General features: G+C 38.7%; 1 protein-coding gene across 1 annotated transcript in view; it reads left to right on the top strand.

Moving 5' to 3' along the window:
* The window catches only part of LOC107089721 (neurogenic locus notch homolog protein 2-like), a 48,162-nt gene that overhangs the window by 21,485 nt on the left and 12,385 nt on the right, over window positions 1-14,292 (top strand). Inside the window, exons 3-12 of the mRNA XM_015382652.1 lie at window positions 8,096-8,370; window positions 10,170-10,377; window positions 10,508-10,641; window positions 11,026-11,148; window positions 11,509-11,742; window positions 12,457-12,612; window positions 12,706-12,891; window positions 13,254-13,367; window positions 13,479-13,592; window positions 13,698-13,931. Of these exons, the coding sequence (XP_015238138.1) occupies window positions 8,096-8,370; window positions 10,170-10,377; window positions 10,508-10,641; window positions 11,026-11,148; window positions 11,509-11,742; window positions 12,457-12,612; window positions 12,706-12,891; window positions 13,254-13,367; window positions 13,479-13,592; window positions 13,698-13,931 (1,778 nt within the window). The remainder of the gene's footprint in view (window positions 1-8,095; window positions 8,371-10,169; window positions 10,378-10,507; window positions 10,642-11,025; window positions 11,149-11,508; window positions 11,743-12,456; window positions 12,613-12,705; window positions 12,892-13,253; window positions 13,368-13,478; window positions 13,593-13,697; window positions 13,932-14,292) is intronic.

Raw genomic sequence — 14,292 nt, 5'->3', positions numbered from 1 at the left:
GAGGGGTGATACATCCAGCAAAGGTCAGCAGGGCTGGGCCTCGAACCTGCAACAGGTGGTATTTGGGTTCTGCAGTCTACCTCCACTTTGAGGTTAAACGTACCTCTATTTGTCATCAGGTTGAACGTTGTCGTTGCATCTGTTTTGAAAAGAAGAGCTTATTTAGCTGTGCCGTAGCAATAAAAACGAGTGTTTCAACCAATTTACCTTCAGGTTTGGATTAAAAAGATATTTCATTTGTTAGGGCTGAATGATTTTGCCAGAATTCAAGTGTAATTTTTTTTTTTTTACAAAAGGTATTAATTACCCAGCCCTGTTTTACAATTTTATTTAGAGATCTGAGTAAACTGCTTAGAGCAGTGATCTCAATCTAAAATATTAGAGGGTCGGTGTCTTGCATTCCCTAGGGGTGTGTTCGATTTCAGTGGCTGTGTCCTCCGAGGACCCGGTCTACCAAGACCTGGTTCTTCGAGGTCCGTGTAAATAAGGAGGCCAGAAGAGTTTGGCTCTGGATTCAAACAGGTCCACCGCCTGTACGCTCTGTCGCCTAGCAACCGTTACGGTTCTCACACAAAGCAGGAAAAGAATGGATAACAAACTTCTCACTACATTTCTGGGTGCTAGTAACATTTTCAAGATGCTTTAGCAGCAGTACCGTCGTCGTGAATATCCATTTTATAGTCCTTGCACAGATATTGGAATATGTGCTTAAATGTCAGCCAAACCCATTTGCACAGGGACAGATAAAACCTTTCAATAAACCAAACATTACCCGCCACATATTTAACTCAAAAACCATTTAAAACAACAAATTTTATTAATTTCACATAGAGCTATTCACATGCTTGTATTATACTAAACTGCACTTACAACATTCACCACTATTCGGCGCCATTCACCATTTTCCTCTGAGCACGCAGCAAGGAATCCTGGGATACGTAGGATGCACCGGAACTCTCCTTCAAAACATGCAAAAAGAAGGATGCATTTATCCGCTGCATAACGAGGAGTCTTTCAATCCGAGCAGGCCACGGCACCACGCTATGATGCAATCACCCAACGAATCTGGCCTTTGGAAGATGCAGCCACTGAATTTGAACTCAGCATAGATGTGTCCCTTGCCTGAAAAACTTCAGTCAAATAGCTTAATTACCTTACTGGTGGCAGTCAATTAATGCAGAGCACCGCTAATGAGTAAATATTGGAGTTGGTTGTGTTGAAGCGAAGACTCCTCTAGTGTATTGGTCTAACTCTAAAAGTGAAGCTCTACTCCAACAACCTGACTACATACATCCTAAAGGGACAGGATCTGTAAAGATGAACCTTGATAAACTAATGGGCAAGCTGGGGAATGGAGTAGGAATAGAGTACAAATGGAAAAAACAAACCCGGTCCTTTGATCGCCCAATAAAGAAAACTTGACATTTGTTGGAAATATAGTTGGACACAAACTTTTGATATATCAATTTATAACAAAAGTTAATGGATATATATACATGTACATAATATATACATGTACACATCCTAAAAAATGCTTTGGTTCTGATTTTATTGTTTCATTTCCGATTCTTTTAAGAGGAAGGATAATAAAATTTACATTTTAAATTAACTAACTGAGTTCTGTCTGGATGAAATGTCCTGAACTTCGCAATTAGATGAAATTCATTGAACATATAACATTATTCAACTGTTACAAAGTTATTTTCAACCGGTATATAAATATAAAACCTATGAACCTCAGTATAATCTTGTAAATTTTCTTTTCACAGAGTTGCATTTCACACGAACATTTATTTTTTATTCATCTCATTAAAACACATTTACACATATTCGATGTGTGTTGCTTCAGGTATAAGTCGATTTATATTTAATTCACCCAAATAGTGGTGCTAGGCTGATTTTCTGAGCTGGAGGAAAAAGCAGCGCACCTCAGCTGCACTCAGCTAGAATAGAAAGCAGTGATCTTTTACTTTTGGAAATCAAAGAACACTCAGATTTTCTACTCCTTCCTTTTGCTAATGGGGTTTTATCTTATAAACACCACAAATGAACTAAAATAAACAATAGATGAAGTTTTGCTTTAAATAAATCATAAGCTTGGTAGCTCATTGTTAAAGTGCTTTTCATTCTATCCGGAATGTGTAGAAAAAAAGATGGGCATCTGTTAAGTAAAGTAAGAGGAAAAAGAGTATAAAAAGGCTCTGCTCTCCCTGCAGAAGCTGTGCTAATTTAGAGGAGGACAAGTCCAGGAGAATTCAAGGAAGTTAGAACCGATTCCACTTGATTCTCGATCCCCAACCCTTAACGATAAAATACCAGAACGCATTGTATAACAAACATAAACAACGTGATTATAATTTTTCCTACATTTCCCACAAACATGGCCTCAAAGATATAACATTTATGGCACAAATCCCTCCCTTCCCTTAAACAATCCCTTAGAAACACAACAAGAGTAAAAAAAAAAGCTTAGAGAAAACCCAAGGAAGTGGATCTGCTGCCATAATTGTGTGTTAGTTACACTGTTTGTTTTGTGTATTTCTAAATCAGCCAACAGTGTACTATGCATACTGTAGAGCTTGATGTGAAACTTATCTGGCAACAGACATATTGTTGAAAACTTAACTTTAAGCAACCACAGGGATAGGATAATGAAAGAGCAGCATGCAGACAAGGGCACTGAGAACATTTGCAGGCTAAACGGGATTTGTGCTGTGTACCACGCCAGCATGGATGAGTCTTTCTGGATGCATTTCTAAACGTGGCCTGTGATTTTACCATTTGATGCTCGTGTGGACTCCACCCAGAGCGACACGCCTTTTTTCGGTCAACACTGATGGTTTTAGTCCGCCTGCCTGACTTCCTTTTCCTTCTGGTATGTCTCTTGCTCTTATTTCTTTTCTCTCATTACTCCACCTCATTTGTACACTGATCTCTGTTTTTTTTTTTGTCGTCATTTAATTTTTTTAACTATAACAGGAATGCCTTGATGGAACCTAGTCCTACAAATGAACTGGTATTTTTTACTACCTTTGCTCTTTTGTTTGTAAACTAGTAGGAAATATTGGAAAAAGCATAGTGCGGCAGCATTAAGTCACCTCCAACTGATGGGGGGGGCGGAGAGAAGAACAGCTATAACCGATGTATTTAACAGCCACTGTTGACTAATGATACACTAATCAGGCATTGCCTGTGTCTCACCCTATTTTTCAGTGTTTGGGGTATGATGGGCCAATTCCAATTTTAAGAGAGTATGAGGTTTTTAGTGATCTAATGTGAGGAAAAATGTTTCCATCAGTATTTTTGAACAGAAATATAAGAAATCACACATATATCAGATTTCTTACTGCTGGAACAGTCAGAGCTATAAAAATTGTCAACATGGAGGCCGTAAATGGAACAGAAGGGAAACAGAAGGGAGCTTATACTTAAAAACGGCATCAAATGTAGACCTCTTTGATCGGTTTACTGATTAAACTTTTTTAATTTTGCTGCTTTTTAATATCCTTTGAAAATTTTGAAGCCTATTCAGAGTGCCAGTCTCCAGTTATATCACTTTTTAATCGATTGATTACCTCATAACTAATACTTAGAAGTTGCATTTTTCTAGATAGAATTAAATGTGGCATAATTTGTATGTATCCATGTAAAAAAAGAAAATCTGTGAATAGACCATCTATGCTCCAAGTAAAGGAATGATCCAGGGATTGAAATTTGAGCCGGTTAATGCTGTCTTCTTTCTCCGACTCCAGCTCTTCGGGATGGCCGCAGGGGTAGAACAAATTATTAACCGAAGCTGAGAAAGGAATAGTAGCAAGAGGAAGTGGGGGTGGCTCTACCATAACTAAGGATGGAGATGTAGGTGGAAAGCTATATAAAAAAAAACACACAATCAGACAAAAGGACCACTTAGGATAAAGGAATTGGGAGCAAAGACGCTTAGATGAGTGAGTGCAGTGCTTACTAAAAAACCTCCACTGCTAGCCAGGATAGGCAGAGGTCAGCATGAGTTATAGGAGAGACGAAGAAAATGAAGGAGCGCAGAGTGAGAGTAAAGAAGGGGTGAGCATGAGATGGGGGCGCTAATGTGAACCAGCTGTAGAAACCTGACACCTCAAGAATGGGTTAGAAAGAAGAGGTGGAGGAGTGAGAAAGAGAAGGAAAGAGGGCCTGCAAGGAAACTGCAATAAACGTAGAGAAAAGAAGAGGGGGGGGAAAAATCCTCATGAAGTAAAAACAAAGGAAGCCATAGAGTGAGAGGCAGCACAGTCTTTCTCTGTTGGGCTGTTTCATAAAAGCAGAGGGTCTGGTTTGTAAAGGTTTCTGTCCAATGATTTGTGTGAAAATATTTGACTTGGTTTTATGTTTAGAAATATTTCAAAAGAATCACATTGTGACCTGTGTTGTTTTTAACCACAGTGTGTGTGACAGAGTATTTGGTTAGAGCTTCCTCCGTGAGACACCACTCCCTGACAATAATGTGAATCATGCACAGCCTTGTCTGTTTGCCTCGAGCTCTAGTGATACAGCCAGCGGCTAATAATGAGCTCTCTATCTGGTAGCGAAACCTGAAGGACAGGGTATCGCTTCCTGACGCCACTGCCTTTAGCTCTGTCAACACTGGTTAGATAGCAGCGATAGAATTTTAATAGAGCCTACCATGCATCTTTCCTGTCACCACTTTGAAATTTCTACAAAAAAACAATCTTTGACAGGCAGCTAATTCTTGACAGGTGGAGCTGAGTTCAAAGAGACTCTCAGAACAGATGTTATAGCAGTTGAGTGGCTCTGCTCTCAGAAACAACACATAAAAGATGTAATAAATCACCATCTAACTAAAAGATTTCAACATTTAATTTTATATATCTCATGAGGTAATTAGACTTTTTGGTCTGTGTTACCCTTTGTACTTTAAGACGGAGAGGAAAATGTTCCCAGGGAAAGGTAAACGTTACATTAACTAGGACACGATTTTCTATGTGTGACAATCTGCTGATGTGATATACGTTGCAGGGCAAAAGGCCGTGTCATTACTCTAGCACAGGGGGCATGGAGGTGACCCGAACAAAAACTAGCCAGCTTTATTCCCAGGGCCGCCGTCTTGCTGCGATATCATGACCAAGCTGTGTTTGTGTTTACTGTGGGGAGTCAGACTGGGGAGGAAAGTCACTGTTTGTTTGTGTGTCGTCTTGAATACTCAAGTGTGTGGAGGAGTGGTTGATACAGAGAAGTTGGGAGATTGACTGTGACCATGTCTAATCTGCACTCTGTCTTCTTTCTGAAGATTTCACATTTCTAATTTATCATCTTGTCTGCCTGTTTACTGACCTCACAGCACTATTCACGTACATCAAATCACATATCCCTCATCGCACATCTAATCTTGTTGTTTAATTATCATCTGGAGGTCAGCAAAAAAAGAAAATGCAAAGAAAATGAAAACGATGAAGCCTGTGTTTTGTCTTGCATTTTCCTTTGGTATTTATGAAGTAATTTAGAACAATTAGGACAAAGAAAGCCTGTGGGGTTTGCTAACACATCCAGATATATGGATATTTTGAATCAATGTCAGTAATACAGGGAATTGAAAAAAGTGTTCTGGTTCATCAGGAAAATAGGAGACCATTTGCTAAAGAGAATCCATTTAAGGTGACTTATGTCAGTCTGTTAGATGGCTACGACAAAACACTTGCTTTTAAGAGGTTGGGAATCCTAACTTTTTACTCAGTTCCTCAACCTTTAGCTTATTAAATAATGTATTTGGTTTATTGTAATCTAAATATTATCCTTCAGAGGACGTATATTTCACCTCAACTTGATTTTGTTTACAAATGTAGTTAACAAATCCCACTCTGCAGGGACTGGAATTTATAGTTAACTTCCACCTAGTTTTTACACTAATTTCCAAGTTCAAAATTTCTGTTTTCAAATCTCTCATAAAGATCAGATAATTTGTGAATATATTGGTGAAACATGCACACATGGGCATGAACAAATGTGAATTTGCTTTTCAGCCAAAGCCTCTTTCCATTCAGTGAGGTCTGACATGCATCTGGGTTTTAAGTTTTTTTTTAGTATTCTAAAATGTGCTGCAGATGCCTTTAATGAAAGTATTAGTACTCTTCCCATTAAAAACTTAAGGATTTATAAGATTATCCTGTTTATAGATCAAGAAAATGTTCCTAAACCTTTCAGAATATTTATCATACTCGAACAAGTTAAGTGAAGTATCTGTTAGGATGTTTAGAAAATATATTTTTTTGTTTAATTTCTGATAACTGTTAAAAATAAACAACAAAAGAAAAGTGTCAAATTCCTGTTTCTGGCTTGTTTGCTGGTGCATCTCTAGCCTAAAGAGTTTCACTCCAAAAATATGGTTTTCCTTAGTCTGCTTATATGTCAGTGCCTTTGCACACTGCATCTTTAAACATGCTCAGTTAGAGTGGGGCTTTACTGTCAGTTGTTTTTTAGTTGAGGAGAGTTTATTTGTGACTCACACACAGAACCAGGCAGAAGTTTCTAGGATATGATCGATCTGTGAGCCTCGGGTTTGACGTGATTCATAACGCCCCTCCTTTCCCATGCGCTTACAACCTAATAGCTTCAAGCTGCTTTGGGGTGGAGCAGCAATTTCAAACTATAAGTTATGTGTGAGACTAAATTTAAGACAGTTCTCCACTCCACTACCTCATTTAGACATTACAGCAATGTTTTCTGCTTCTCTTCCTTCTTTTCTTAAGTTTTTTTTGTGATATGGTTTAATATGGAGTGTTAACATTCCCGTGTATTAGTCCCTGCGACATGGATCTCTGTGCCCTGTTGTTTTACCTCGGCTCCTCTTGGGAGGAAAGTTTAGATGCCTCTATAAGAAGCAGCAGGTTGCTCTGTCGCCCACGGTCCCCAGGCAGCATGTCTGCCATGTGCCTCTGCAGACACAAAGATGACGAATCTATGCAGCTTACACAGGAAACTACCTGACTACAGACATTTTTGTCACTAACAGTATACTATCTCTGACCAAAAACTGCCTTGCATAGAGAAGTGATGAGTGAGAGTGGGAGTGACTGAGAAAAAACAGAGGAATAGAAAGTCACAAAGGGAACATTGTGCCAGAAAAGATCCCTAGTGGACATATTGTGCAAGAGTATGTCTCCAAGCTTTGCAATATGTGGAGGAAAAGCTTTGCTGAAGCAGAAAAGGAAGTAAAAGGAAAGGGCTGATGAATACAATTTTTGAAGTGCAATGAGAAAAAGACACCTATGATGACCTTGGTTGAACCGAATATATTATGCAGAATAACTTAACAATAAGTGTGAAAATATTTGGATTTGTACATTGTCCGTTTTACGCTACTAACATTTCTTCTTTTGCTTTTCTGTCAGGCATTGCCAACAACTTCCATATAACCTTACATAACATCCTTCTGCTTTTTAACTTCTCCTTGTCCCATGACCCTGGTTTAACCCTTCCACGGTACCAGCCCTCTTGGTTTTCTCTGAGTTAGATTCAGGGGGCAACAGCTCTGTGTTCACGCTCCTTCCTGTAGCACTTTTAGGATTAGGATGTCTGTCAGCTCCTTCTGTCATAGTGGAGTGGATCAAGGTTGAATAAAAAAATCAAACTGAAACCGTCTGAATAACTTAAAAAAAAAAAACAATCAACTCTTAAATGTTCAAACTACCTGATAACCACTTTCTCTTAAGGAACAACCACACATTTTGCTAATTTCTCTTATAGGGATGTGGTTCCCCACATACTGCTCTTTAGGTCACTTTGTCGCAGCAGAAAGCAATTAGACACTGGTGCACTTTGATGTGTGCTGTAGAGCAGGATTTGTTTTGCAGATGATACTTGCAGCACTTGTTAGCAGTTGTCTGATGTGGTGTACTACATCCACCTAAGTGAAACTCACTCTTGTTGTGTCTGTTTGCGTCTCCTTAAAGCACTTAAGCACAATTGTCAATTTTTTTCAATTCACGTTTTTCTTTTGGTTGTTGCCGTATTGTCTGCCCTGAATGCTGCTAACTTCAAATTCCCTTGTGGTTTTGTCCATTTGATAGCTGATTTCCATGTTTTTTTTTTCATGTGGCCACAGGTGTGCTCAAGGCTTTTTGGGAGAGTACTGTCAGTACAAGGACCCCTGTCACCCAAGATACTGTCGGAATGGGGGGGACTGTTCTGTTTCCATGTCAGCTGGCGGGCCCGTTCCCGGTAGCGCTTTCTGCACCTGCCCTCTCGGCTTCACTGGACAGTACTGCCAAACTCCCAAGAACTCCACTTGTTATCCCAACAATCCCTGTTTAAACAAGGGTACCTGTACCCTGCTGTCGCTTGACAAGTACAAGTGTGAATGTAGCAGAGGATGGACAGGTAAGATGATGTTCACTAACCTTTTTGTTCACCTCATACAACTATTTGTTAAAAGAAAACCAACCAGTGAAAATTTAATTGTATTACTTGTTTTGTGTAGTTTCTGGACCTTGATTGAGTTAATTGTTTTTTCTATTTTGGTGACAGTGGCACAGTTCCTTTCATAAGAAAAACTTATATTTTATTTTCAGCTTTTTTATTTGGCAGTGTCTCAACATTTCACTAAAAGAGAGGGGCCTATGAAGTAAAAAAAACAAGGACACGTTTAATAAAGATCCAGTTCAGGAAATTCCACCAAAGATTTTGAAAAGGCTCTGATTGCCTAATCTCTTGCATTTCCCCCCTAAATGTCACAGTGCTGAGTCATATTAGGATCTGACTGTGAGCATGACGATTATTTGTTTTCTTTCTCATCGGGCCCATTAAGAGGCATTCCCCCAGTGTTGCCCATTTTCACCAATTTTATCAACCTATTAGTTAAATATAAAGTTATCCAAATCTCAGGAGGAACTCTAAAACTTAAATTTATGTGAACCACTAATGGTTACACATTAGTCATCGGGTTGTCAAAGATTTTTTTAGCATGGCAATAGTTAGTAAAAGTACATAATAACATTAATAATAACATTAGTTAGAAACTTGTACGTATTAAAAAAAACAAAAACGACAATAAATTACACCCATTTCTGGTATAACATTGATTATAGGAGCTATAACGATTCGCATTATTGGAACATCAATAAACTTTAATTTTTTATTTTCTCCTTTTAGAAAAAAACATTGAATAAATACATGCTACATGTAGCTATCTTCAAATACAATCTGTTTTGTTTCTGAATGTTGAATATTTTTGCTGTTGTCCCCTTTGTAGAGTAGAAATAGTCTGACTATATACAGGGTTTCCGCGGGTCATTAAAAATTATTTAAAGTCATTAAATTATTATTGTCTAAATTAAGGCCTTTAATTGGCATTAAAATTCATTAAATGTATTTCCGTAAAAATTCAAAAAATGTATTTAAATGTATTTATTGTGGCATTTTAAATTGCTTTATTCAAAATAAATGTTTATAAAAACAATTTCGTCAGACATATCACGATATAATTGCGTTGAACTGCTTCCTGTTGATCGCACAGCTGTATGTTCAGAAAAGAAGCTTGAGTCGAAGAAAAAGCTAGAGAATGAGGGGAAAAAAGCTAATTTCAACAAAAGTGGTTGGAAAACAAGGAATTTGGCACCTGGCTGCAGCCTGTCGACGGGTACCTGTTGGTGGCATTAAAATTATTTCTAAGAGCATTAAAAAGCATTAAATTTGAGTTATTAATTCCTGTATAAACCCTGCATATAACATTGCCTCTTAATTATTAGGCAGTGATGATTCTTTTAGCTTATTAACTGTAGTTTTAAACAATCATCTTATTGAAACAGTGGAAGGTGCTTTTGTAGGATGCACACCATTACTGCCTGATGGTTGTGCCCAGAAATATTTATTTCACCGTTTACATGTTAGTGAAAATTCCTAACAATCTGCCTGTCTTCTAAGCAAAGGAAAAGTGTGGCAGCTTTCTATAAGCAAATTAACAAACAGAGAGCAGCTATACTGGTTCATGCAAGAGAAAAAACAGCCTGTGCAGCTTTTTCCAGCTGTCGATGAGAATGACTTAAACCCATGTGAACAGTATGATAGTAACAAACTTGGTTTGTATTGTTTAACACCAATTATTTAAGCCCTAAACATCTGGTACTATTCCTGGTCTCCTGACAGCTAAGGTCCTAGTGTTTTTCCCCCTCAATCCCCAGGTCCACGCTGTGAGCATGAGGACAGCTGTCTCTCCAGTCCCTGTGCCAATGGAGGAAGGTGCAGCCCTCTGCCTGGTGGCAGCTACACCTGTTCCTGTCCTCCTGGCTACAAAGGTCCGCGCTGCCTTAACGACACAAATGAATGCGCAGACACACCCTCTCCCTGCCAGAATGAAGGCGATTGTGTCAACACCCCTGGCTCTTACAAGTGAGTTTACGGTGATCACATGTGAAAAAATGTTGCTACTTCCAAACATTTCTACAGAAGAAGTAGCAGATTTTTTTCAGTTGAGATTGAAAAAGTTGATTAAATGAAACTGACTCTGCCTTTGCTACAGGTGTATCTGTAAACCAGGGTTCACCGGCACCAACTGTGAGAGTTCATACATCCCATGCTCACCTTCACCGTGTCTCAATGGGGGCACCTGCCAAATGCCCACAGATACCACCTACACATGCCACTGCCTTGCAGGTGGGACAATTACAGTAGTGTCACAGCGAATGTAAACAATAAACCTACACAAACACACTCAGTGAGGTGTAAACATGAGAAGCAATAAAATCTATTAGAAAATTGTAACACTGTGGCTTGTATAGCAGTAATTGTAGCACTTTAGTGTTTAAATCACAAACCGCTTGATCTAGCTGTGTTGTATTGGAAACTTAGGAGACGGTTATAGTTAGCTGGTGGAATCAGCTAACACATATATTTAATGTTTATACTGCACCAGGACATGTGTTCAAACTTAATGCTAGAATAAATTTACACAACAACTGTTTGTCTGACATAATGAACACACCATTCAAACTATGAGCACCATATTTAACAGATAATTCTGTATTTTACTTATTCTAGGTTTTAATGGAACAAACTGTGAGAACAACATTGATGACTGTCCTGGCCATCAGTGTGCCAATGGAGGGACGTGCATAGACGGCGTTAATACCTATAACTGTCAGTGTCCTCCAGAGTGGACTGGTAAGACATTATGTTTATCTATTGAGCAGTTGAATTATTTTACTTCCATTATCCGATTTGTGCCTTTGATGAATTTAAATTACACTATATGGTGGTAATAATTTTATATACATGCAGACAAATCTGTATGGATTTTGTCCGCTGGCTGCTTAAACACAATCAAAAAAACTGTGAAATGGATATCTTATTTAAAGTTAGGAACACTGGGAGAAAATCAAGTGTCTCTTTTTTTAAATTAAAGTTCAATAGAACGTCCTTCCAAGAGTGGGTCATATAATTTGTTTTTCCACCAGTCTACCTCAATTACATTAAAAGTTAAATCTAACCTTTTCACCATTATCATTTATTTCCCATCAACAGGTCAGCACTGCACAGAGGATGTGGACGAGTGTCGGCTGCAGCCAAATACTTGCCAGAACGGTGGCACTTGCAGCAACAAGATCGGGGGCTACGTCTGCGTGTGCGTCAACGGCTGGAGTGGTCTGGACTGCTCTGAGAACATCGATGACTGTGTGACAGCCGCATGCAGCTCAGGCTCCACCTGCATCGACCGTGTTGCTTCTTTTATCTGTGTCTGTCCCCACGGAAAGACAGGTGTGTTTCTGATGAGAGGACATATTTAAAGATCGAATGCAAAAGAGTGTTCTTTCACTTCACCTCAATACTGCTGTTTTTTTTCTTTCTTTATCTTGTTGAAAGAAGCATCTGGTATATTTGATGGAACAGATAAAAGCAATCAATTGTTACTGATTAAAAATGAGAGCTTATTACACTGCTGTCCAATTAGGCAAGTCCCTGTAGGAGATTTAGCAAAGTATGTTAACCTCTAGTAAAAGTATCACTGTAAAATGTCTAAAACATGAGTTAAATGCCTCTAGTGAAAACATAAAAGCATTATTTTATGCTATGCTGCCAATTTATTAAAAAATATCAACATCTAGAGCGTTTATGTATGACTTTGATAATGACCTACATTTGACCTAAAACACCTGTAAGGTTAAGTATTAGATCAATACTTGCTGTGCACAGCAACAGATGGGGCTGCATTAACAATCTGTTACTGTTTTTTGTCAGATTTGATGCTGGTAACCAGCCTATGCTGTTTCAATTTTGAAACTGGATGGAACTTCTCCTTACAAATAATGCAATGGGTTTCTTGCATATCTCCCATTAAATATTGTGTGTAATTCTATGTGTGAACACTCAGCACAGGCTGGAGTCTTAGCAGTGGTATCTTAAGTTTTCTTCACATTGTTATATATACTTTAAATTGGAATATTCTAACCAACATTTTTTTTTCTTTCTCAGGTTTGCTCTGCCACAGAGATGATGCATGTATCAGTAACCCCTGCAGAGAGGGTTCCCATTGTGACACCAACCCCATCACCGGGATGTTTAACTGCAACTGTCCACCAGGATATAAAGGCACCACCTGTAACGATGACAGAGATGAATGCAGCATTGGTGAGAGAGTGTCTTTAAATGTTTACACGTTAAGGTTTTTGTACTTTGTTTATTTTAATTTTTTCTAATTGTCTTCCTATTTTTCATCTTTAGGTCCAAACCCATGTGAGCATGGTGGTCAGTGTGTGAATACTGATGGCTCCTTCACCTGTAACTGTGTCAGAGGTTATTCTGGGCCAAGATGCGAACAAGATGTCAATGAATGTGCTTCAAACCCCTGCCTAAACGATGGCACATGTTTGGATCGGATTGGAGAATACTCCTGCATTTGCATGCCAGGTAAATTTCCGAAGAACCTTCTGAACTTTCTGATTTCTTAGGAAAAGCTGATTTCCTAAGAAATTTCTAAAAGAGACAACAAAGGGTCGCTTTTTTAAACTGCCAGTGTTTTTGTTTGTCCTCATTTTGCTTAGAAGGCATAAAGCAAACAAAACCGTAATTGAAACTTCTTTATATCCGAAAAATTAATGAAACCACACTCATTCTGTTATTCTGTTATTGATTTTTCTAGGGTTGGAGTGGTTTTTTGAGTAGAAAAAGGATGCGGTTCAGTTTTTTGGGTTTTTTGTCTCTTTTTTTTATGTCTTGATGTAAATTCACTAACAAAAAGCCTTGTTTGTGTTCTCTCTAAATACCCACAGGATTTGAGGGGACTCACTGTGAGATCAATGTCAACGAGTGTATGAGCTTCCCCTGTCTGAACCAGGGTAAATGTGTGGATGGGATCAGCCGTTTTGAATGCCTATGTCCAGCAGGTATGTGCAGCGCAAAGTTGCTTTACACATTTCTCTGACAAGTCATTTTAGAGTCTTTTAGAACTTCTTTATATTAGTAATTTCAGCTCGTTTTTAATCAAATATCAACAGGTTTCAGTGGAGATATGTGCCAAATAGACATAGATGAATGTTCCAGTACCCCCTGTTTAAATGGAGCCAAGTGTATCGACCGACCCAATGGATATGATTGTGAATGTGCAGAAGGTGAGGGCGAATAACACCAACCTCATGTTTGGCTTCAAATATAAGGAAAACTTCCTGAATTTCTCATGCCTTCCCGTTAAACCTCTCCTGTTATGACTTGAACAGGCTTTACAGGTGTGCTTTGTGAGCAGAACATTGATGAATGCGACCAAGGGCCTTGTCACTATGGTGTGTGTAAGGATGGCATTGCCACCTTCTCTTGTGAGTGCAACCCAGGGTACACTGGCTCCATCTGTAACATCCAAGTCGAGGAGTGTCACAGCAACCCCTGCCAAAACGGAGCGCGCTGTATCGACTTGGTTGATGCGTACCAGTGTAACTGTCCCCAAGGAACTTCTGGTAAGTTAACACAGCAAAAACATTTACTAAATGTCTTTTTTTATAGTGGAATGGATCCATATTTATGGAGAATCAAGTTTATATGCACATACAAGGAGTGTGACTTTGATTCTATTTAGCTCTCAATGAAGTGTTTCATAAAGTGGCCAAAAATTGTTCTTAGGACCTTCTGCTTCTATGTCCATCTATGATTTATGCATTTATCCTTTAAAATATACTTCAGCTTAGTGCCACACATGTGGTGGGACAGTAGAAGTAAAAATAGACATGTTCTGTGGTAGAGCTGCACAATATGATGGATTGCAGACGATGTTGCTCTATTGTTGTGTGCGTAGTTTGGTGAGTTATTATCTTTCAAGTA

The sequence above is a fragment of the Cyprinodon variegatus genome, unplaced genomic scaffold (assembly GCF_000732505.1).
Source record: "Cyprinodon variegatus isolate N-32 unplaced genomic scaffold, C_variegatus-1.0 Scaffold261, whole genome shotgun sequence".
Classification (NCBI taxonomy): domain Eukaryota; kingdom Metazoa; phylum Chordata; class Actinopteri; order Cyprinodontiformes; family Cyprinodontidae; genus Cyprinodon; species Cyprinodon variegatus.
Note: the sequence above shows the minus strand (reverse complement) of the source record. Positions and strands in the feature narration are given on the sequence as shown.